This window comes from Argiope bruennichi, chromosome 11 (assembly GCF_947563725.1).
Source record: "Argiope bruennichi chromosome 11, qqArgBrue1.1, whole genome shotgun sequence".
NCBI classification, from domain to species: Eukaryota; Metazoa; Arthropoda; class Arachnida; order Araneae; family Araneidae; genus Argiope; species Argiope bruennichi.
Genome location: NC_079161.1, coordinates 83945408 through 83970249, shown reverse-complemented (window position 1 = coordinate 83970249; position 24842 = coordinate 83945408). Strand labels below are relative to the sequence as shown.

General features: G+C 30.5%; 1 protein-coding gene across 1 annotated transcript in view; it reads left to right on the top strand.

Annotated features, from left to right (window-relative positions):
* Positions 1 to 10266: 10266 nt before the first annotated feature.
* LOC129956714 (uncharacterized) overlaps positions 10267 to 24842 on the top strand; it is a 30335-nt gene continuing 15759 nt past the window's right edge. The window contains exons 1-4 of the mRNA XM_056068648.1: positions 10267 to 11392; positions 11477 to 11857; positions 11990 to 12456; positions 12791 to 13570. Coding sequence (XP_055924623.1) covers positions 10267 to 11392; positions 11477 to 11857; positions 11990 to 12456; positions 12791 to 13570 — 2754 coding nt within the window. The remainder of the gene's footprint in view (positions 11393 to 11476; positions 11858 to 11989; positions 12457 to 12790; positions 13571 to 24842) is intronic.

Genomic DNA, 24842 nt, shown 5'->3' with positions numbered 1-24842 from the left:
CTTTTAACTGGTCTTAAAGCCAATAATGGTATTTCAGTAGAAAATAAATAATTACACAAATAAAAATTAAATTAAATTTTTAAAAAATATTTAAAAAAAAACATCCTGATAGGCAATTTCTGTAGCTTACAAGCTTTGGAAATTTTTTCTTTCAAATCACTCAGAATTTTTTAAATGAAATCTAGGACATTCAACATTTCTTGGAACGAAAAGTTGTATTCCTTCACAACAAAGGTCACGAAGTTGAACCTGTGCCCAGTTGAAGATACTATCAATATTGCTGAAAGCATCGCTTCAAAATATGCACCAAATTAATCAAAAAGCAGAGAATATTCTATTTTATCCCTTACTTTATTGCATAATAGCAAGAAGTGTAATTTCCTGGCTGAGCATTACTTCCTACAACAAAATGAATACTAGATCTTTATTAAAATTCCTGCAACCAAAAATAGACAATGGCTATGTTCTTTTTAAGTCGTTTGAAATATTCAAAGCACAGAACAAACCTACGGTGCAAGCATAATCTTAATCACATTTTAAAAAGTCTATCAATAGTCCCCCCCCACACAAAAATAATTTTTAATTAGCGCCACCTACAAATTTTCTTCCAACATTGAAGATGTAATACATTAATTTTGATTTCTTGGCATCAGAGGATAACCTATTTTGTTAAAGACCCTAATCAAGATTTATTTTATAAAAGACAATTTTAAATATCCGTGCCTTATTTTGAAATTATTAAACTTTTAAATAAAAATTTAATTTCTTAAAAGCGCTGTTATGAGCCTGGAAACTCCAATGTTTCTCTAACGGCCAATTTTATGCATTCCGTGGCGAAAATTCAAAGAATGTTTACATATATAAGCCAAAGGCTGAAACTAATAATTTATTTTTATCAAGAGTATTTAGAGTACACTTAATCAGATTTAAACTTCTGATGAGTTGTATGTAAAAATTCTGCTACTTAGAGTTACGCACATTTCGCTTTTTCTTATTATTATGGTTCCCAAAAGCTTCAGATAAAAAATTTCAGACATGGTAGTTAGTTCTTGCTATCTGGGTGAGTAAAGGAATGGTGCGGATTAGCTTCCTTTTAGGATGATGAGCCGAACTTTCCAGAGGAAGGGTTATACCGTGGCCGGTGATGGCGCTTAGGAGTCAATCTGAGTTCCCGTCAATGCTGTCGTGTCGGTCATGTCATCAAATTTAATCGGCTTGAATTATTTAGGTAGATTAGCCAAGATTCATTACATTTATCTAGAACAATTAAACGTAGGTAAAACAGCAGATACAGGGGCTAGTATTGAAATAAATAATAAATCATTTTGCGAAGCATTTAAGATTTGTTTGTCTTCGTATCAATTTAAGTAAGACGAGACTTTAGAGTAGTTAGACTTTGTTATTGAACAAGATATTAAAATAGACAAAAGTTAGTTAGACTTTGCATATTGAACAAGATATTAAAATACCTAAATTTTCTCTATAATATATATTATTATTGTATTCAAGAAAATATAATCGCATTGAGTAAAATAATTCCAAAAGTAACTAAAAACATAAAACCACATTACATTTACTTTTTAAAAGTAATTCTAACATTGTTTGAAGACAGCGATGTAAAATGCCTTTTTTTTTTACAATTAATCAGAAATATGCAAAAGTCATTCTATCTTTCAACAGCAGAATGTCGAAATCTAATCAGAAATTCCGGAAGATACGGTATCGAAAACTTTAATCCTGGTTAAATTAGTTTCAGACATTTACAGAGGAAGAGTTTCTCTAATATGTTTAGGACTAACGATTTCCAATATCCTTCTCTCACAGAACTACCCAATACAAAAGTGTCTGTTCGTGTTGAGATTCGAGGGAATTCGTAAATCATTTCGATGATTTCTTTCTCGATAAATGCAGATATAAAATTACCTTTTCTAAAAGTGTCAGATACCACCAACAAAAGCTTTGTTTACAGACACCCAAATATTGATTTTATATAAGCTTTTCCTTCTTATCGCTCATTGATATTCTATATGTCCTTTGTTGTTTGCGATTTGAAGGTAAGTGTCATGTATAGAATACCATTAATGCTTATTAAAAGTAACACTTTTTACAATACAAATAAGAATAAAATCTTGTGTATAATCGTAAACGCAACTTTAAATTAAGATTCAAAGGAAAAGTGAAGAATAGAACTAGCGTGAGTGTTCACTCCAGATCTTTCTAGAATATTCCTTAATAAAGGTGTTATCCCCGAAAATGAACCCCCGCGGGGGGCACCTCGAAATGAGGATGAGATGCTTCCGGCATGGTGGTTGGATCTCGCCACCCTGGAGGGTACACAAATAGGTGGGGGATCTGACTCCTCCCATCGATGACGGGACGTACTTCCTTCGGGGAGGGTTGTACCGTGGCCGGTGATGGCCCTTAGGACTCAACCACAGTTCCCGCCAGTGTTGCTGTTGCGGCGGTCCGGTCATTCAGTTTTATGGTTTAAATCCGTGTGCCTTAGTGGCGGGTCGGAGAATCAGATGGCTGACTATCCCCGAAAATGCGTTTCATGACATTGTTGCACAATAATTAATAAACATTAATCTTTTGCGGGAATTCGGCATTTTTACTGAATCTATCCTGTCATCGTTGGCTGAAAAATTTTGGCAATTAATCCCTAGCAGGCGATTAAAGTATAAAAAAAAATTGAATTTGGGATTTAGAGGCTTTTTTCCCCAAGTGGTTCGTCCTAAAACTTGACACAAAACGACACTTCTCGTCAGAAAATACAAAATTTGATATATTAAAATCAATGTGTTTTTTGATTTATCGCATGTACTTATTTTCAAAAGTACAGATTGACAGTCGATCATCCCTCTGTTGGATTTGGCTCAAAATTTGATACATGTATACAATATAGATGTTAAATATGTGTAGCGAATTTTATCTATCTAGCTCTCTTCGTTTTGCACTTATCGTATTTTATTCGAACAGCTGAAGAGGCAGACTTTCTCTGAACGGAATTTGCTTAAAATGTGATAGAAAACTGCAGATTTATTGTAAAGAACGCACACCAAATTTTGTCCGTCTAATTCAAAAAGTTTTTGAACACAGATTCTTTTTTTGTTACAGATAGACAGAGAGACAGGTAGAAAAAACATTTTCATAAAATGTCTTTTTCAAATTGAAGAAAGGCTGAAATGTGGAGAGGCGTTAATATCTCGATTCCAAATTTTTTTGACAATTAAAATGTTTTTTTTATACTTCCTATATGAGAAATAAAAAGAAAAAGCGTTAACTTATATAATTTAACTACAATTACATATAAGTATTTTCAAGTTGTAATGACATCTCACATTTAATTTTAATTAATACTATATCTAAAGTTAGAATTTTGATAAGATATGATTTATGGAAAATGTTTAAACATCTTATTGCAGTTTTAGAAATATCCTTATTTTCATATTTTTTTTCTAAATACTTGCAAAGGCCGCAGTAGCCTGGTGGAAAGATCTGGGCTTCGGTACTGGAAGCTTTCAGATTCGAGACTTGATTCCATCGTAGAGCCGTCGTCTAAGAGGGTTTAATGCACGTTAAATAGGTCGAGGCCAAACGTCCTCCCGATTGTGCGGTGTGGTGTGGAAGTTTGGAGTGGGGTTTACCAGATCAGGTGTCGTCCTCATCATCTGATAGCGGTCCAAAAATTACGAGATCCGTTCCAAACCAGCCTTAGTGCTGCTTTAAAACGGGGCGTTAACATAATTTAACTAATCTAAATATTTGCATAAATTATCTACTTTGAACTCATTCAGGAAATTCATATGATTTTACTAAATCATATGATCTTTACTAAATCATAGTAAAAATCTATCTATTTCTTCAACTGAAGACCATTCTAGAATATATCCTTGCTCATAGCAAATTTAATAAGGTTATCAAATATGATCTCTCTTAATAGCTTTTGTAGCAAAATATATTTAAACTTCAAACTTTGGTAGTCATAGAACTCATCAATTAAGGAAGTCTTACTATATGTTTTAGAAATTATATTTTTTTAACGATATTTTTATTACTTTTTACGAATTACGATTTTTCTATACGATATTTTTTAGAAAGTATCACATTTAATATTTATTTTATTTCCCTCAAACACTTGTTGAAAATTACAGTTTTATAGGTTTAGCTTGCTGTAAGAGCTAGCTTAATCATTTAATTTCATCTTTTATTAACATGATGGCAACATGCTGATGCTAAATTTCATGTACATTCCTATGCAAAATCTAATATTTTCTATTTGTGCGTGAAGTGCTCGTACTAATTAAAATGTATTTTTATTTTATACGAAACAAACTAATAGAAAATAAGGTTAAAATCTTTTTCAATTCCTTAAAAATAGACACTTTAGAAGTTAAAACATTTGTATCATTCAAATGATTTGAAATTAAAATCATTTTTTGTTTTAATATTTTAGGAGGTTATTGCGAAAAACATTACCATTTTGCTTCATTTTGAATTGATTAAAATTGTAATTAAAATTTCAAGAACCTTGCTCATAGATGCATATTTTCACTCTGAAAATACGTATTGGGTCAAGTTTTTTAGCTGTCGGTCAATAGTTTGACCCGTAGAGCGCTAAATACATGCAAACATTCATGTTCCTTATAAGTAAAGAGAAATTTAGAAAATGATAAGGCCATTTTATATTTATAATCAATTTTAAAAAATAGTCTTGTAAAAGTTTTCAACATTTTAAACCGATTAAGAAATTAAAGTTTGGAAATTTTGAATGGTTTAAATTCGGTTCTTTAAGGTTATTTTATACCTCACTTTTACCTCGCTCTCATAATAGTAGATAAGTCAACTGCTCTGATTTTCAATTGTAAAGCTATATTTATGTTCTTTATATAGAATATATTTTTCTTATGTCTCACAGATGGATTTGTTGTATTCCCTCAAGTGATGTACTGATTTTCCCCAGTAGCAAACAGCTAAGAGCACATAAACTGAAAGCTTAGACAAACATAATAGGGAGACGAAACATGAAGATTCATTTAGTGTAAATATTAATGTAAATATTTATTTTGCTACGTATCCGATGGTTGTTATATTAATGAATACAGCAAAAAAAAAGCCCTAGTAAATCTATGACTTTTATAAAATCTTTCCCCACCGCTCGTCATGGGCCTTTTTTAAAATTTACCTCCCTTCTTTTTTTATATTTTAATAGTTTATATTTCCCGCGTTGCTCCGCTTAAATTTCTTTCAGATATAATATTTGTTAAAGCAAAAGCTACTTGTATTAAATGTTATTTTATATTTTTTTAAGATGTACGCACACGCTTGAAACTTCGAAAATCACTCAAAATATCGAATATTTTTTATTGCTTCAAACTGTTCTCTGATCCTTTAGCTTTCAAACGATACCAATATGTTGTCAATATTCGAAATATTTCTCGAGTTATAATTATTTTTCTTGAGGTGCTTTCATTAAAAACTCTAGTTATGGTTTTTTTTAAACTCATTTTATGAAGAATGATATTTTTCCACTATATTGCTTCATTCCAACAATCATAACTCAACAAGAAATGAACCAAATACAATTATTTATATATCAAAATAATCTGTATGAAACAGTAGATATTTTGTACCTCAATCAAGGTTACATTTATAGAAATAAATTTTTAATAGCTATTTAAATGTTAAAAATACAGAAAAAATCTCGCTTTTTCTATTCATCGTTGATGAAAAAAATTATTTAAAAAAAACTATATATTTTTATAATTTTAACAACATAAAGACTGATATTAGGTATAATTTGCAACTAGAATTGTGTGTCCGTACAAATTAGAATTTAAGATATTATGTTTCAAAAAATAGGCTAATTAGCTCATTAAATATTATTTAATTAATTAATCATTAGTGTATTAGGGTTTTTTTCTCATTGAGATGAGTTTAAACATATATTAATGACCTATTGTGAAAAAACTGGATTTTTAAAGTTAAAATTAAAAAAAAAATCTTCTAGTGTGTGCGTACACCTTAAATTAAAATCAAAACAACAGTTGAACCAGACAATTTTTAAAACAGTTGATAGCTGATTTTCTCCATAAGATTATTTTATTAAAGCTGAAATTTTCTCTCATGAATCCTGCTGTATCAGAAAAGTTTTAAAGAATATATTGAAACAATTATTTAAATAGTTAACTCTTCGTTAATAAAAATCTTTAAAAAAAATCAAGTAAATAATAATTTTTTATACAAATTTTTATTCACTTGCTTTAAAAGTTTTCTTATAGGTTTCTGTAAATGTTTTTCCTTTCAACAATTAAATTAATTAATTTGAGGAAAGTCGACTCATTACTTTAAACCCCTGATGGATGGCTTTGGATGGTTGCCAGATGACTCACTCGTATCTGGCTACTCGTACGGGGCTATTTCCGCTTTTAGTGGGACCCTTAGATTCATCACTTGGAGTAAACTGGCATGGACTTCTTTTTGAATGGTACTAGCGTCAGTAGATTTGTCAAACGATATGTATTAAAATGAAGATACATTTACAAAATATTTGAAAAGTAGTTCAAAGTCTTGGCAATTCATGGCAAAGAAATATCAATAAATTTAATTATTTCAAAATCATTTAAGGGAAATTTGTTAAAAATTAATAATTATTGGCTGAAAAACTACACAGAAATGAAAATTGTGTTGTTGAAAAGGTAGAATTTAAAATTTTCAGATGTTATAATTTTTGTCTTGAAGAATTTTTTTTGAAATTATTGTAGAAAAGAAAGAAAAATTTGTTTTATTTCATTTTAATATTTAATTGATATCTGTACATTTAAATTTTGCTTTCTTTTGTCTTAAACAATTGAAATTTAAAATTTGTTTGAATTTGACATAATCGTTATAAGGAGATATAAAACATATATAAGTAACCTCAATTGCTTTTATTTCTACTGTAATTTGACTATCTCGGAAAAGAAAAACAGGTTTGTGATTATTTTAATTATGTCTTCTTGTTGCATGCTTGTTTTCTTAATGCAGTTTAAATTCATCTACAGATTTTTTTACAGTAAGGCTAAAGCAAGATATTTCAAGTAAATCAGAAATATTTTCGAAGACAATGAAATGGGAAAGATCATATGGAAGATTTATTGTAGGCTGTCAATTCACTGCGTTCTTTCAGTAGAAATTCAATGATGATAATGAAAGAGGTTTAAGCTGCTCAATTATTTATTTAATACTAACCGCCTTTAGCGACCAGCTGGTTCACCAGGAGTGATACTTTCTAAAATTCCCAATTAAATACTTATGCACCTTGCTCTCTTAATAACCTTCAGCAAAATATATTTAAACTTCACTTTTCGATTGTCACGTAACTCATATTATTATAGAAGCCTTACGATAATTTGTTCATATTTTTTCGTTTCATATATTTTGTTATATATTTTTCGAAATTATAATCAGCTGCCGTGGAATCATGTGGAAAATATCACATTTTGGATTTATTCCATAACATTTTGCTTCCATTTAAACACGTGCTGAGCATCACACTTTACTCGATTTAGTTTCCTAAAAGAGTTAATTTAATCATTCAGTTTCAGTTTTTGTCAAGGTGACGACAACGCACTGATCCACTCTTAACGTGCACTAGCAGGATAAATTTTACGTTTATTTTGTGCGAAAACGTAATTATAATATTTTTATAATGAATACATTAAAAATAGAAACTGAATTTATAGGTAAAAACATTGACATCAATGAAAATTTTTTTGAACTTTAATGATTTGAAAAACAGTTTTGTGCGGCATTATTTTCGGAAGTTATCGTAGAAAAATGCCCAAAATTCAGCTTAATTTTTAATTAATTAAAATTAAAAAATCTCTCTAAGCATACTTTTTTGTCCACCAACGTATTTAAAAGGTAACATCTGCCATGTGCGGAAGTTCTTGATCATATGATCTGATGTGCAGAGCATCACGCATACAGACACACAAACACGCACACACTCGTAAACACACATTCAACTGATTATCAGCCATGGAAAAATTCCGAGCACCGGATTTCATATTTTCTTTAAGATGGTGAACATAAAGGTCTAAAAACGTACGTTTTTATAGAACAGCGATATTCATTTTTTCATATGTAAGTCAATTTTAATTTTTGATTTAGTTAATTTGTGTAACTATTTAAGATATTAGTGTTTCAAGAATATTTTCTGACTCACAGAGCAGAGTATGTAAAAATTTGATTTCATCAGTTCATTTAGTGATTCAAGTTACATAAAATATAATTATTTACTTCATTTAGACCATCTGAATAGTACTAAACATTATGTATGTCTATTATGAAAGATTTACAAATTAACCATTAGGCCAGGATTTGAATGGATATCCCGTATATATAAAACCATGTCTACCTTAAATAAAGCTCATTTATAGAATTTATAATGTAGATATTGCAAACAATCTAGAAATCTTTGCCTTATGCATTTAATTTTTAGCAATTATCACATTTACAATTTATTTCATTTCAAGCAATAACATGCTGAAAATTACATTTTTCTGGATTTAATTTGTAGAAGTAATTAATTATTTTTTTTTAATCAGAGCTTTCGTAAATGTGATGGCAACACGTTGATAAAAGTTAATTTTTTGACATGCTCGAGTAGATAAAATATTATGTTTATTTTGTGAGAAATAAATCGTCGAAAAATATGATTAAAATATTTTTTTAAGAAATTCATTAAAAAAATAGAAATTTAATTTATAGCTTAAAACATTAATATCATTAAATAGATAATTTTTTGACCTTCAATATGATGTAAAAATCTATTTAGTGCTCTAATATTTTCGGAAATTATAGCGGGGAAATGCCCAAATTCACTTATTTTTTAATTAATTTAAATTTAAATTTAAAATTAAAAAAAAATCGCCTGCACATTGCTTATCTGCAAGGTATATATGTGCAAAATTTGATGTCTGTAGGTCAAACTTTTTTTTCTGTAGAGCGCCAACACACACACACATATTGAGCTTTATCTTAATATATATAAATTACGTGTCACGTTGTTTGTCCGCGATGGACTCCTAAACTACTAAACCGATTTTAATCAAATTTGCACACCGTGTGCAGTTTGATCTAACTTAAAAGATAGGATAGCCCTTTTTTGAATTTTTAATTAGAATTTTAATTTTGAATTAAAAACTAACTTTCCCGCCAAAAAAAAACTTTTCATTTTTTCCATCGCCAAATGAGTACCACTTCAGTTTTTTTCCCAACCGAATAAAGTATCACGAGCTTATGTTTGAATTTTGTTTTACTGTGCACGGTGGTAATTCTCAGAAATAAGATATTTTATTTGAAAATGATTAATTTAAACGTTTTGACGGATCACTGATTAATATAACATACTAAAATTCTGCTTTTTTTAATTATAAAGAAGTTTGGAAAAATACTTGGAGGTGCACACGGATAATTATTACTTTTCGTTTTGAATGAATTCCGATTCTTTATCTGACTGTTTACTAAGAAAAATGCTGTACGGCAATAACATTTGTTACCTTCATTGAATTTTCAATTAAATGGTTTTATTTCTTCTGTTAAGGATATCGTAAAAAAGGTAAGTGAATAAGTTCCTCTAATAGGATAATAAAAAAATATTAACTCATTTGTATGCTAAATGAAATTTAATCTTTTTTTATATAAATTATTGAAGATATGATAATAAATAATGGTTACAATAATCGTTTCAGTTTTTCATTTCTTTACTAATAAACTGCATGCACATATCAAGTTATGTCAGCTATCATTCACTTCAGCTACAATGCTTATCATTATTTAATAAATGTTTCTGAAATTGATTTCATTTTGTAAATGAATTTTGAATTATTGCAACAGACAAATGTATCAATGACGGAATAAATCTCATGGCAACTTCATGTGTGGAATATAGCTGAGGAAGCCAGAATCTGTATCACTGAAGTTAGAGGATTTATTATACATCATAAAGGGTTTATACTAAGAAGGAAGGTATTAAGAAGGAACAAATTATTTGTTCATTATTTGACAGTCACAATTATCTGTTAGCTCCAAGCGATTCTATGAAAAAGTAGTACAAAGCTTCTCACACTTTTTCAATAATTGTACAAATATTTTTTTTCATTATTTTTATTCAACCTCTATTAAAAATTATTTTGCACTCCTCATTTCAATAGGTTATAATAGCACGTTTTTCAGTTTTTTTTTAAATATTTGAACATTTAAATTATTATTTTCAGTTGAATGCCACCGAAAAAATCTAACCTCAACAACGAGCGGAGCAGAGAGGCACGACGCAAACGTGTTGAAAGAGCTCATAAGTCGGCAGAACAAATCACAACTAGAAATGCAGCTCAAAGAATCAGGACAGCAGAGGGTTGTGCACAAGAATCTCAAGAACAGCATGAAGAACGTCTGCGACAGACTATTACGAGAACAAGAGCGGCACGAGAACGAAACATAGCTGCAGCACGAGTACAACAGCGACAGAGGCAGCAGACCAGCCGCTCATTAATACGTGCATCATTTGTTCGTCTTGCTTTCGAATATGCACCAGATATTAACTACTCTGCGCATCCAAAAATTGGTATCGGTGCAATGGATAAAGTATGTCAATATTGTCAGGCATTGAAATTTCGGAATGAAACACCCGGCATGTGCTGCGCATCAGGAAAAGTTGTGCTGTCACCTCTACCCACTCCGCCGGAACCTTTATTATCCCTTCTTGCTGGCGAGTCAGACGATTCAAAATTATTTTTGCGTAAGATACGCAAATTTAATTCTTGCTTCCAAATGACGTCATTTGGGGCAACTAAAATTTGCGATATCGCATCCAATGGGCGTAATTTTGAAACTACATTCAAAGTACAAGGCCAGGTGTACCATAAAATCGGATCATTGTTGCCAATGCCTGATGATGATCCAAAATTTCTTCAAATTTATTTTATGGGCAATTGTGAAGAGCGCGTGACAACTCGGTGCCAGTATAATTTCATTGACCAAGCACAGGAAAGAAAGATTGTGTTATTGCTGGAAAATTTTTTAGACGATCAGAATCAACTAATTCGATTGTTTAAAAGAGTTTCGCCACGATTGCAAAATGACAACTATCAAATCGTCATAAAAGCAGACAAAGTACCATTAGGTGAACATGCTGGCAGATTCAACGCTCCAACTGTTGATGAGGTTGCCGTTATTATGGTTGGCGATCCAGTTGACAGAAGAGCTATAAAAATTACACGGCGAGACAACACTGTCAGTACCATTTCGGATCTACACCGTTCATATGACGCACTGCAATATCCATTAATATTTTGGCAAGGACAGGATGAATATCACCTTAACATCAAACAGTGTAATCCAAATACCGGTAAATTTGACAATTAACTATTTATTCTCTTACTGCATGTACGAATTTTAATTTTTTACTCCATTTTATTTTTTATTTTTTTAGGTGCTGAAGGAGATAAAAAAACTAGTTCAATGAACTACTACGCACACAGATTGATGGTTAGACTAAATCAGAACAACTATATCCTTCGATATCGTCAGCTATTCCATCAATACATTGTTGATATGTATGCTAAGGTTGAAAGCGAACGATTGCGGTTCATTCGATACAACCAGGCTAAATTACGATCGGAAGAATACATTCACTTACGAGATGCTGTTGTTGGAAATATCGATGGAAATTTAAACCCCAATGACATCGGTAATGCTTTCATTTTACCTTCAAGCTACATCGGCAGTCCACGGAACATGCAGGAATACATACAAGATGCAATGACTTACGTACGTCATTACGGCCGACCAGATTTGTTCATTACATTCACATGTAATCCGAATTGGAAAGAGATACAAACTTTACTATTACCAGGAAAACAAACAATTCATCGTCATGATAAAACTGCACGTGTGTTCAAACAAAAATTGAAATCTTTAATTGATTTTATTGTTAAATATTCAGTTTTTGGTATCACACGTTGTTGGCTGTATTCGATTGAGTGGCAAAAGCGAGGTTTGCCTCATGCCCACATTTTAATTTGGCTTCAAGATAAAATCCGTTCTGAAGAAATTGATCAAATAATTTCAGCCGAAATTCCAGGCCCATCAATTGATCAAAAATTGTTCGATATTGTTACCAAACACATGATCTACGGGCCGTGCGGTGCTTTGAACATGACGTCACCATGCATGGAAAATGGAAAATGCAAGAAAAATTTCCCAAAGCCGTATACGAATGACACTATCACGGATATTGATGGTTATCCAATGTATCGCCGCAGAAATACTGATAATGGTGGCCACACATTCACAATGCGACTGCCGAATTTTACAAATCAAGTAGAATTTGACAATCAGTGGGTGGTACCATACTCACCATTACTTTCAAAAACTTATGAGGCTCATATCAATGTCGAGCTTTGCAGTTCTGTAAAATCAATTAAATACATTTGTAAATATGTAAATAAAGGCAGTGATTTGGCCATATTTGAAGTACAAAATATAAATAAAAATGACGAAATAACACGATACCAAATGGGTAGATACATTAGCAGCAACGAAGCTATTTGGCATATTCTTAGCTTTCCCATACACGAAAGAGACCCTTCTGTCCAGCATCTAGCAATACATCTTGAAAACGGTCAACGAGTATACTTCACTGAAGAAAGTGTTTTCCAAAGAGCGCTTGAGGCTCCAAAAACGACACTAACTGAATTTTTTACATTGTGTAAAAAAATCTAATATTTTTGGCCAATTCGCAAAGACATTGATATATAGTGATGTTCCACGTTATTTCACATGGAACAAATCCGGTAAAAAATGGGAGCCACGAAAACAAGGAAAACCACATCCTTCCATTACAGGCATATTCAAAGCTAAGACATTGGGGCGGCTTTACACGGTACATCCGAAGCAACGTGAGTGCTTCTATTTACGTTTGTTATTGGTGAATGTTCCCGGACCAACGTCTTTTGAATTTTTGCGAACATTTAATGGCCGAGTATTCAATACATACCAAGATGCATGCCGTGAACTGCATTTGCTAGAAGACGATAACCATTGGGACTTAACGCTTGCTGATGCTGCGTTAACATCAACGCCCAATAACATTCGTCAGCTGTTTGCAATTGTTTTGACGACATGTTATCCATCGCAGGCACAATTTTTGTGGGAAAAATATAAAAATTGTATGACAGAAGACATATTGCACCGAATTAGACAAACAGATCAATGCCAAAACATTGATTATACGCCACAGATGTATAATGAAGCGTTAGTGCTGATCGAGGATTTATGTGTTTTAATTTCAAATTTACCACTTAATCATTATGGTATGCCATCACCTGATCGCCCAGCCACCGACTTAGTCAACACCGATTTACAACGAGAAAAACAATATGACCATGGTATTTTAGCAACAATTATCGGGAACAGTGAGCCATTATTGACAGCAGAACAAAAAATTATTTATGATCGGATTATGCTGACTGTTGCTGATGAGCAAGGCGGGTTTTTTTTTCTTGGACGCACCAGGGTGGAACCGGTAAGACATTTTTAATATCATTGATTCTTGCCAAAATACGGTCACAAAGGAAAATCGCATTGGCAGTTGCATCGTCAGGCATTGCGGCTACTTTGTTAGATGGTGGGCGAACGGCACATTCAACATTCAAGCTGCCTTTGGACATTCATAATAAACCGAACGCAATATGTAACATAAAAAAGAATAGTGGAATAGCTGCAGTGTTGCGTAAGAGTTCAATCATAATTTGGGATGAGTGCACAATGGCTCACAAATATTCACTCGAAGCATTGCATAGAACTATGCAAGATTTAAACGGCAATGATAAACTTTTCGGTGGTGCTATCTTACTTTTGTCTGGTGATTTCCGTCAGACCTTACCGGTTATACATCGCTCTACTTTCGCGGATGAGGTTAATGCATGTTTAAAACAATCATTCTTATGGCGAAGTGTTGAAACACTTCGATTGGCCATAAACATGCGCGTACAATTGCAAAATGATCCATCAGCACAAATATTTTCTGAACAATTACTAAATATTGGGAACGGTAAAATAGAACTGCAACCAAATACGCAATGCATTAAACTGCCAGATAATTTCTGCACTGTTCTTCAGGGAAAAAATGAATTGATTCAGAGTATTTTTCCGGATATACAGAGTAATTACTTGAATCATAACTGGCTCAGTGATCGGGCTATTTTGGCAGCCAAAAATGTTGATGTTGACGAAATTAACTTCCAGATACAACAGTTGTTACCAGGCGATCTGATGTCTTTTAAATCAATCGATACTGTTGTTGATGAAAATGATAGTGTAAATTTTCCAATTGAATTTTTAAATTCACTAGATATACCTGGAATGCCACCACATAACCTTCGATTAAAGATTGGTTCACCTATTATTCTCCTGCGTAATTTAAATCCACCTCGATTATGCAACGGTACGCGTTTGGTCATCAAAAAGATCACCGGAAATGTACTTGAAGCTACCATTTTAACTGGAAAGTTTAAAGGAGAAGTGGTCCCGTTGCCACGTATTCCGATGATACCATCAGAATCTACGATACCCTTCAAAAGGTTACAGTTTCCAATTCGTTTAGCTTTTGCCATGTCTATAAATAAGTCTCAAGGCCAAACAATGTCCATTTGTGGTTTAGATTTGGAAAATCCATGTTTTTCTCATGGGCAACTATATGTTGCATGTTCACGTGTAGGAAAACCGTCAAATCTATTTGTGTTAGCTAAAGACAGGTTAACCAAAAATATTGTGCACCGATTAGTGCTAAATTAAATTGAAATTAAAAGTATTTATAATTCAAAATAATAAACATTATTGTCAAAGATTTAAAACTATCTGCCCTACCTACCTCATTTATAAGTTTAAGTGTTACCTGTTTTTTACAAACAACTTTGTAATGTACTCATTTGTTACAAACTTGAATACAAAAAATAAAGAAATTTAATTTTTTTTGTATTGATTTTTGCTCAATATCAACGGTAGTAGAAAATCAATCATGGAGGTCCCCATGTTTTTTTACAAATGGCATCTGTGTAAAAAAGCATGGTGGTCCCCATGACTGGTGTTCTCCTACCGTTTCCCTTGAATAGTTTACTACTATGTAATATAACAGAAACCTTAGCCACAGCAACGAGTGGCCGGGTCTGCTAGTTATAGGTATAGATTATAAAAATAAATATTCCGGTATTGCATGTCACTACATGTGATTATAACTCCATTTTAATGAAAACGAACATTCTGATAAATATATTTTAATTAAGCTAAAAATATTAAAAACATTGCTTATTAACTGACAGGAGGTTATTTCAATCGGATAAACATAATAAAAAAAAGGGCAAAAATATGTAAAAGAATTGCAGATTCGGAGAATTTGTTCTGATGCTTTCTACTTTGATATTTTTCAGCAGAAATTTAATGTGTTTGATAGTGCAAGAGATTTATGCAATAAATGTTGAATAGTACGAAGAAGATGGAAAATCCTGAATCGGATGTCATTATAAGATATTTTACTTCCCTTTTGTGACGAAATTAAGTTCCATGGTTTAAAAGGTTGAAAGCAATACATATTAACTGCCAAGACAATAAATAATATAGATAACAAAAACGTGGAGTCGAATATGGTCAGTTGTGGTTTCTAGAAGACCGATTGCTTGCTTTTGAAGAAATTTTCAGGATGTTTAATCATGTATGGCCCATGAGTCATTTTACAGACAGTCAGTTACAAGCCTGTCATATGAATCAATTAAAAACCTGTAATAAAAGACAATTGTAAGCCTATTAACCTCGTCAAAATGAAAAAAAAAATTCTGAATAAAAGTTTTTCGTGATTAAATATGAAAAACGTATTAAAAAGTACATTTTACTACTTTTTGATACAAAATAGCATTTTATTTTTGATTAAAAAAAAGGTACATTTTAATACTTTTTGACACAAAATAAAATCTTATTTTTGATTAAAAAATTATACTTTAATGATTTTAAAACAAACAAACAATTGCGCGTGTATAAAAAATGTACCCAAATAGTTCAATAGTAAATTTTAAAAAATACTAAATAAAAGTTTATGAACCGATGCAAAAAAAAAAAAAAAAAAACCCTGAATAAAATAAACAGAAGAATCATAAAAAAAAATCAGCTCGTACAAAATAATGACAAAAATAAAATGAAACAGCTCATATCTCTGATAAAATGTTTCCGCAAATCATAAATAACACCAAACGATAAAAAAATGCATTTTTTTAAATATTTGTTTAAGCAAATAATATTAAATATTAATGGCTAATAATGTCTTCTTTATCGTTTGAATGTGATTACACGTATTATTTTATTGAAAAAACTTTAATATGTAAGAAATTCCAAATATTTTTTCCAAAGACGTCCAAATATTTTATTTTCACTACAAATATGAATGATATTGATATAAGGCTTTCGCCTTGGAAATCTCTCGAGAAAATTATTTAGCAGAGATTTAATTTCGCTTTCGGATTTAGCATTGTTAAAGCAAGTAATTTTTTCTTCTACCTCAATCATTCATATTTTTGAAAAAGTTAAAAATAATTTGAGTTTTTTATTTAATTATCACATTAATAGCTTTCTATCGTTGTAAAATTAGTAATAAATTTTCATCCTTTTTCTTTATCTCAGTTTAAAATTGCTTTTAAAGCCCAAATAAAAAGAGCAATTAAGAAAAAGTGCAGCAAGAATTTGTTTTATTCAATTGCATGCAAGAACAGAATTTTCACTTCAACTTCTTATTCTATCTCAAAGTAAATATTTGTTTTTCAGAATTAAAACATTTTTTTTTAAATTTTAGTTTTCTTTTAAGACAAACTCATCAAAGAACAAATAATATAAGTCAATTAGGATTTTACACTTAAGTCGTTTTTTATTTTTAAAAAACTGTATGAAAAAAAAAGAAATATTCTTTTGTTTTCGCCTTAAATGTCTTTAACAGTAGCATCAGTTTTTTTTTTTTTGAATTGATAAATTAACACCAAAAGAATAAAAGAAAGTAATTTTATTTTCTCGTCAGCAAATCGAATTACTATTATTTTTCTATTCTTTTTTACTTCCTCATCTGGCAATTTTTTAAAAAAAAAAACCCTGAAAAATAAGTTAATTGCATTAAAAAACCGAGATGAACGATTTTTCTTTGTCTCTAAAGTCATTTTTTTCTGGTGAATTTTTTAATACATCTAAACTGTAAAATCCTATATAACTGCAGATTAATGAATGTTACAAATGGCATCTAATATAAAATGTAATACTGAAATCAAAAAGTTCTGGAATTTTTAGAATTTTTTTAAAACCTAAAGGAGTCAGGCCATTTCCAGCTTAATAAGTAACAAGCATCATATGATTGACTTATCAGAACCGGTTCCACCTCGCTCAAATATTGTTCGAAAAAATTCCAGAATCTGACTGTTGGTTGTATGGTGTAAACACTTCAACAGTTTCTTTGACTAATAAAGGTGCTTTATACCATGTGAAAGCTCGAATTCATGGTATGAAAACACAGGTAACTTGCAGTAAACTTTACCACACAAGTAGCAAGTCGACAATTAGGAACTGTAACGGCATAAAGCGCCCAGAGAAAAGTAGTTCAACACTTGAAAAGAGTTTGTGGTAGTTATCGTAAAAGATAATTTGTCTACTGTTTAAAAATTTCTTTTCTAAAAACACTTTCATTTTTATTATTCTAAGAATATTCTTTTCTGCGGCCAGTCACAGTCTACGTAAAGTTTCTGAAATAAATATTATATAAAAATTGATATAAATTGCATAAACACTATTATAAAGGGAGGATCTTATAGAATAATAAATATTAATGTAGAAAATTAGTAAAGAATTCATTACTCATTTACTAAGCAAATTAGTAGGGATACAAGAATTATATAATTGTAAATATCACATGAATACTTTCTTTGCTATAAACTACATAAATGTTATTAACAAAATATTAATATACAGCATTAAATATCTACGTAATCTGAATTACATGCTGGTAATGTAATGCTTTTCTCACTATGTGATGTTTCAAATTTTGAATCTTCCACCTTTCCGTTTCCACTCCCGTATAATGGTGTCTTTTGCTTTCTTTTATTCGTAAGATAGACTCATCTTCACATGGGGCTATTAAATAAGCTTGTTTCAATCGATCGATGGAAGCATTGATGACATTTCCTTTAATTCTCACTGTGTAATACTCGTCATGGGTGAATCGTAGTTTAAGCCCTTTCTTCGCCGTTAACGATAACGCGCCAAAGCTGGCAACCCCCGTTTTCTTGAATATAGGACTCCTCTGAAAAACACGGCTCTTCATTGGTGAGTTGGCGATTTTTGAAAATTGTGCCAAGCAGGGGATTAAACTACGATCGCACCCTCGTCATCTCTGGCAATAAGAGGTAATGGTCCACATTGCTTATTATATACTATCGACTCTAAAACAGCTTTAAAATGAAAAGAAATATTGAGTTATTTAATGTTTTCAAACCTAAAAATACCATGTCACGTTAAAAGATAATGTAAGAAGATGCCATAATCTCCCTGAGACTTTCTCATATCTTTCTAAAACACAGTTTATTTCTTAGTGAAATTCATTGGGTGCGATGGCTTGCTTGGCACAACCCCCTGCTTGGCACAATTTTCAAAAATCGCCAACTCCCCAACAACGGTCTTACGCCATGTTTTGCGAAATGTTCAAAAGCGAGGGAGCAGATGTCCAATCATAGCGCGTAATAAAAGCGAAAGATAATATGTTTGCCAGTGTGGAGATTGCCAGCTTTGGCGCGTTATCGCAACTTGGCGGACAAGGGGGTTAAACTCCGGTCATTCATTTTATCAAGAAGAAAATTGAAAATGAATTTTTGTATGACATCTCTTCTCAAGATCTCTCTGATAAAAGTGAAAAGACTTATTTAAAAGAGTGGAGACATATAGTACAATTAATTCTTGGGCGTTAACTGTCTGAACCGTCTGGAGAAAGGTTAGGAGAACATTTGGAGTGTAGTGGAAAAAGCTCACATTTTGTCAATTATTTTCATAGGCATAGTGGATAAAAGTGATGTTTTGTATATAGTGAAATCCATATGAATTTTGGAAAAGTACTTATTTCGAGAAATCAGCTGGGTGAAACATTTTCTATAGACATGATATTTGGATAAAATGACCACGTATCGAAAGGCATTTATCTAGTTGGACTTTCAGTGATTGCTTTCATATACAAATTAATAAACAGCTCTGGGGGAATCATATTCTATGGATATCAGTCCTGTTGATGGAAGTGTACCAATATCTAAAAAACTAATAAATAGCGCTGATAGAATCACATTATGCGGATATCAGTGATGCCGATGGAAAAGGTCCAGAAAGTATATACGAAGCAATCATTTTGAAGATAGCGCAAATGAATAGACCGACACATAGGCACGCTCTCATTTAAAAGATTTCCCATTCAAGTTGATATGAATGCATGCATTTTGTATGCTTTTCGGATAAAGACAACATACCAAATATATTGAAATACTTTTATATTACATTTAGGATGATATGCTTTTAAACAAGAAAGAAGTGCTTTTTAATCTGCTTTCGGTACTTATTAATGAACGGCGAACGAGCCAAAACTCGCCAAATGTAGCATCAAATGCATCGCGCCAAATTGTGAACGCGCTTGACCATTTAACTTACGAGAAATGAAATAAGCATTTGTTTACATTCTTTGTACACATTTTGCAGGAAGATAATCGTATTTTCGCCAACGAAATGACAGCCAACTCATCGCCAGTCCTTCACTTTTAATTAATAAGTTCTCTTCTAGCTTAGATAAAAGTTGAAGCAGAAGTTGAATTTAAAGTTGAAGAGATCGTCAATGAAAATTTAAATTCCTCCGAGATAAACATATTTTTAGCTTAAATTGACTGCCAATGTGTTTGAAGGTAAGAAGAAATAGTATTAGCTTGCAGAGAGCGTGTGATTTAAAAGTTATTTTTCTTTCGCAAAAAATCTTACGTTTTATAAAAATAACTGATATTATATTAAATTCACTTTCCGCCCGAAGCGATATTGAGATATTCTAGGAAAAAGTAGATTGTGTGGAATTTTATTATTCTTCATTTATATAATATTTTGAAGAAAATGCAAAGTTAGAATGGAAGATTTTCTTGAACAGATATACGTAGCTTCCATTTATCTCAAATTCTTCTTGCTAGGAATAAATAATTCCCTTATTTTCTAGAAATATGAAAAAAAAATCTGTTTTTTTTAATATTTTTTCTTTATTTATATTATTTTAATTTATTTTATATATTTCTCTTTTTTTCTGGATTAATTGGATTAAATCATTTAAAAATACAGTTAAATGCCTGTATTATGTTTATTATAATTTTTTGCCTGTATTATGTTTATAATGTGTTTATTATAATTCTTTGGAAATTCCTGCATCTCAGATTTTTTTTTTTTTTTTTTTTTTTGAAAAATTACCTAGTGTTAAAATTTTTTTGTTTATACACTAAGAATTCATCGATATATATTTCAGATTTATTGACATATACTTCAATCAATTTATGTTTCCTGCCTTGATTAATTAATGCTTACAAAAAATGAATGTTTTTTTTCCCCTCTGGTTCAATATTTCAGTCTTTTTAAGACCCTACAAAAGCCTTTAATTTATTCATGCATAAAAATTTTTCTTTCACTGAGTTTCTTACGCAAATATTACATATTATATTTGTTAAAACAACATTACTCAGTGATAAAATATTTGTTCATCTAATAATCATTCTACTCTAAATAATCTTCGAGTAATTTTTGTTAAAATTTTCTTTAATAAAAAGTTACAAAATTCACTGATAAATTTTTTCCCTCTTCTAATTTTAAGAGTATATAATATTATAATAATAAGAATATTAATTAGTTACCCTTAAAAAGGATAAAGACTGTTATTAATTTTTGCCAAATGGATAACGTAATTTTCACCATAATCACCCCCATATATATATATATATATATATATATATATATATATATATATATATATATATATATATATATATATATATATATATATATATATATATTATAGAGACAGATGTGTGTCTCTTCGCGAGTATTTGTATAATATTTTTACGAGGCTCATTTAGTTCTTTCATTAGCAGAATTCAGAAAATGCAAACATTTGTTTCTTTTACAAAATGTGTTTCATTTGCCTTTCCAGATTTTGTGTTGTAGCAAGTTTTAATTTTCTTTTATATAACTTTCGTACCTCTTAGTAAGATCCTTTAAGGATGCACCTAACATGTACATAAAAAGAAAATGACTCAGTAGTTGGTTTTTGCTTTTTCTCGTGAGAAAAGTAACCCTCACATGTGATGACGGAACATACATACATGGCTTGAAATGTATATATGAGCCAGTGACACTTATTTTGTTCTGGTCACAGAATATCCGTAAGTATTAACAAAATTTGTCATTTTATTCTTATCAGATAAGAATGAAACGGTAAAATGAGAAATATTAAGATCGATAATTTAATTTTTAATAACAGTCAGTCGCGAGATTTGTATTGCACAGTTGGTTTATTATATAACATTTTATTCTTACACCATAACTCATTTTATAAAAGATATTTACTTCTGTTAAACATAAATAGATTAAACGTCAATCAACATTATTTTTACTATAATAATTATTACAATTATTAAATTACAATCATAATTCCTTACAATGTGGATAAATACAATGCATATTTTCAAATAAGAGTGCAATGCATCTATTTGGAAATTTATAACAATTTGGTTTATGTGTCTTGAAAAGTTATTTATAGATTTATTTTTTCAATATATTTTTTATCTTGGGTACTTTATTACGAAATTATTAGAATAATTCAAATAATTGCTTAAATATAAAAAAGTTTAAAAAAATAAAATAAATTGTTTCTTTCGACAGAAATGCTAACTTTTTGTATAAACATAAAGATGAGTTTTTCCACAAATTCGAAAAATCCAACGAAGTGATACAAATATCTGTGTTCTAAACTTGATTTGCAAATTAATTCATCATTGATTCAAGATGGTGAAATAAATTGTTATGCCAATGACAAATCACTTTGTTTAAATACAGTCTCGAAGAATTTTAAATAAATTTCTATAATTACTTGTTTAGAAACTTGGTAGAAAACTCAAAACAGTTTCTTGACACTTAAGTAAAATTTTATTTTCTTAATTAGGATTAGAAAAGATCAACTACAAGAAAAATTATAATATCTTATTAAAAAGCGCTGAAATCTAATTACAGATACGCTGGCGATATCAGGAACTTAATTCAGATAAAGTAGTTTTGGGCGAACCTAGGAAAAAATTCCCCTAATATAATTAGAAGTAACGATTTTCGATTGTTACTTGTATAGAAATGCCAATCACAAAAAGAATATGGAGTAGTTTCGGAAATCTTTTTGCCTGAATGTTGTCAAGATAACACACATTATTAAATGACAGAAACTAAAATGTTAACATGAACTTCCTTATGAAAGAAAAGTAATATGTCTATGTTACATTTATCTAGTAAATTAGTGAAACATTCATTGCTATATGGTATCTTCAACCTTAAAAAATATTTTCAATGTTTTGTATTTATTGTTCATGAGAATTACATCAAAATAGAATGTAAAAATAAATAATTGATAAAAATATATATTGATTTCATTTAATTACTTGAATGTATTGAATAGAGTTTACAAGGTCTACTAATATTATTCATGGAATATCTTCATAATCAACTAACAACTGTCAGTTGAAGTCATGAAATTTCTATAGAAATCATGCTGTTTTGTAACTAAATTTGATATCTCACTATCAAAATTCAAAATAAATTTGATTTAAATGTAAATAGAATATCAAAAATCTACAAATAAATCAATTTTCAATTAAATTTTATATAAAAAAGTCTTCTCTTTATAATGTTAAATAAATAAAGTTAAATAAGAAAAAATAAAGGCAATTGCCGTTCTTTTTCAAATTTCCTTTTATAAGATATCTAACTTTTTTTTAAAATTGTATTTTTAATTCACATTAAAATGCTAGATTCAAATATATATTTGAAATTAAATTTAAAATTTTAATTTCAACATTTAACAGTTGGCTATAATATCGCAGCCATTTTTAATATTTGTATTTTAAAAGTTGTTTTATTTTAAAATTTTGAAATAATAAAGTTCGGAAAGTTCCAAAAATGTATTTCCTCTTTTTTCATGAAACATATTTTGAATGATTTCCCAAATATTTGGTTGCGAAACCAATTGCAATACATTATCAATGCACTTATCCACTCTTTCTTGAAAATAGAGTAAATTAATTTGTAAATTTATTATTTTGTTATCGTCCTTTTAAATCTATACAAAACCTTTAAAAACATAACAAAACATTCTGTACAAAGGGAACTAATTAATTGTGCATCCATAAATAAAATGGATTCCCATAAAACCAAAATACTAATCCATAATCTTAGACGTATTTAACTCAAAATTAACAAAAAAAAAAAAAAAAAAAAAAAAAAAAAACCACTATGATAAAATTTAACTAAATACAGAAAATTTTGAAAAATTATGTTCATTATCAACTAATTAAACAAAGACGAGCTTAGCGATAATAGAAATTTTTATTCACAAAAGTAAAAACTAATAATTTTTCTTTAAATGTTAAATTTTCAAGGTAATATACAGGGTGATTCAAAACTTATTGTTGAAATTACGTGGTTAGGTAGGGAATATTTCGGGAAACCGATTTCACTTAGGAAAGTATGTCCGCAAACTTCATCTGCATGGACAAAATGGACAAGCTAAGTGAAAACAAGGAAACAGTAAAGTTAAGTGGCAATGAATGTGACCATTGTTTCAACAAGGTATAGTACATTCGTTACCAGTAGGGGCTCAAAATTGTGACCATTTGCACGAACACGAGATTCACAGCGCCGTTGCATCGAACACCAAACATATTCAAAAATGTCTGGCATATCATAGGCAATGCCTTCGGCACATCCACCGAGATATGTGATATCAACATGACGGAGATCCAGACTGTAGTACAATTGTTGCACGTGATTACCTGAACCGAACATTCGTAGGTCGATGGATAGACAGAAGTGGACCGATTCCTTGGCTACACAAGCCACCTGATTTATCACCCATGGATTTCTTTTTGAGCTGGTTTCATAAAAAAAACCATGTATGCGAGTCCTCCGCTAACATGAAATGGACCATGTTGCACGAATAGAGGTCGCAACAGGCATTGTCCGTGATATGCCAGGCTTTTTTAAAAATTTTCTGTGGTCAATGCAATGGCGCTATGAATCCGGTGTTCGTGTAAATGCACGCAATTTTGAGCACCTACAATGAGCTTGTAATTTATCTTGTTGGAATAAAAGTCACACTCGTTACCACTTAACTGTACCGTTTCTTGTATTCAATTCACCTGCCCATTTTGTCCATGCCGATGACGCTTTCGGACATACTTTGTTATGTGAAATTTGTTCCTCACCTCCCCACGAAATTTGAATGATACGTTTTGAACCACCCTGTGTTACGCACAAATTTACAAACTTTATGAAATATATAGAGCGTTTAATGGTACATAATGCATTTTTCTTTTTAGACTGATAAATGAAGTTTAAGATAAATTATAAATAGAATATTTTAAAAACCAAACTCTTAAAAAACAAACTAACTAATCAAACTAAACCAAGATAAAACTAAACTAAAAATAAAACTATATCAAAAAACAAAC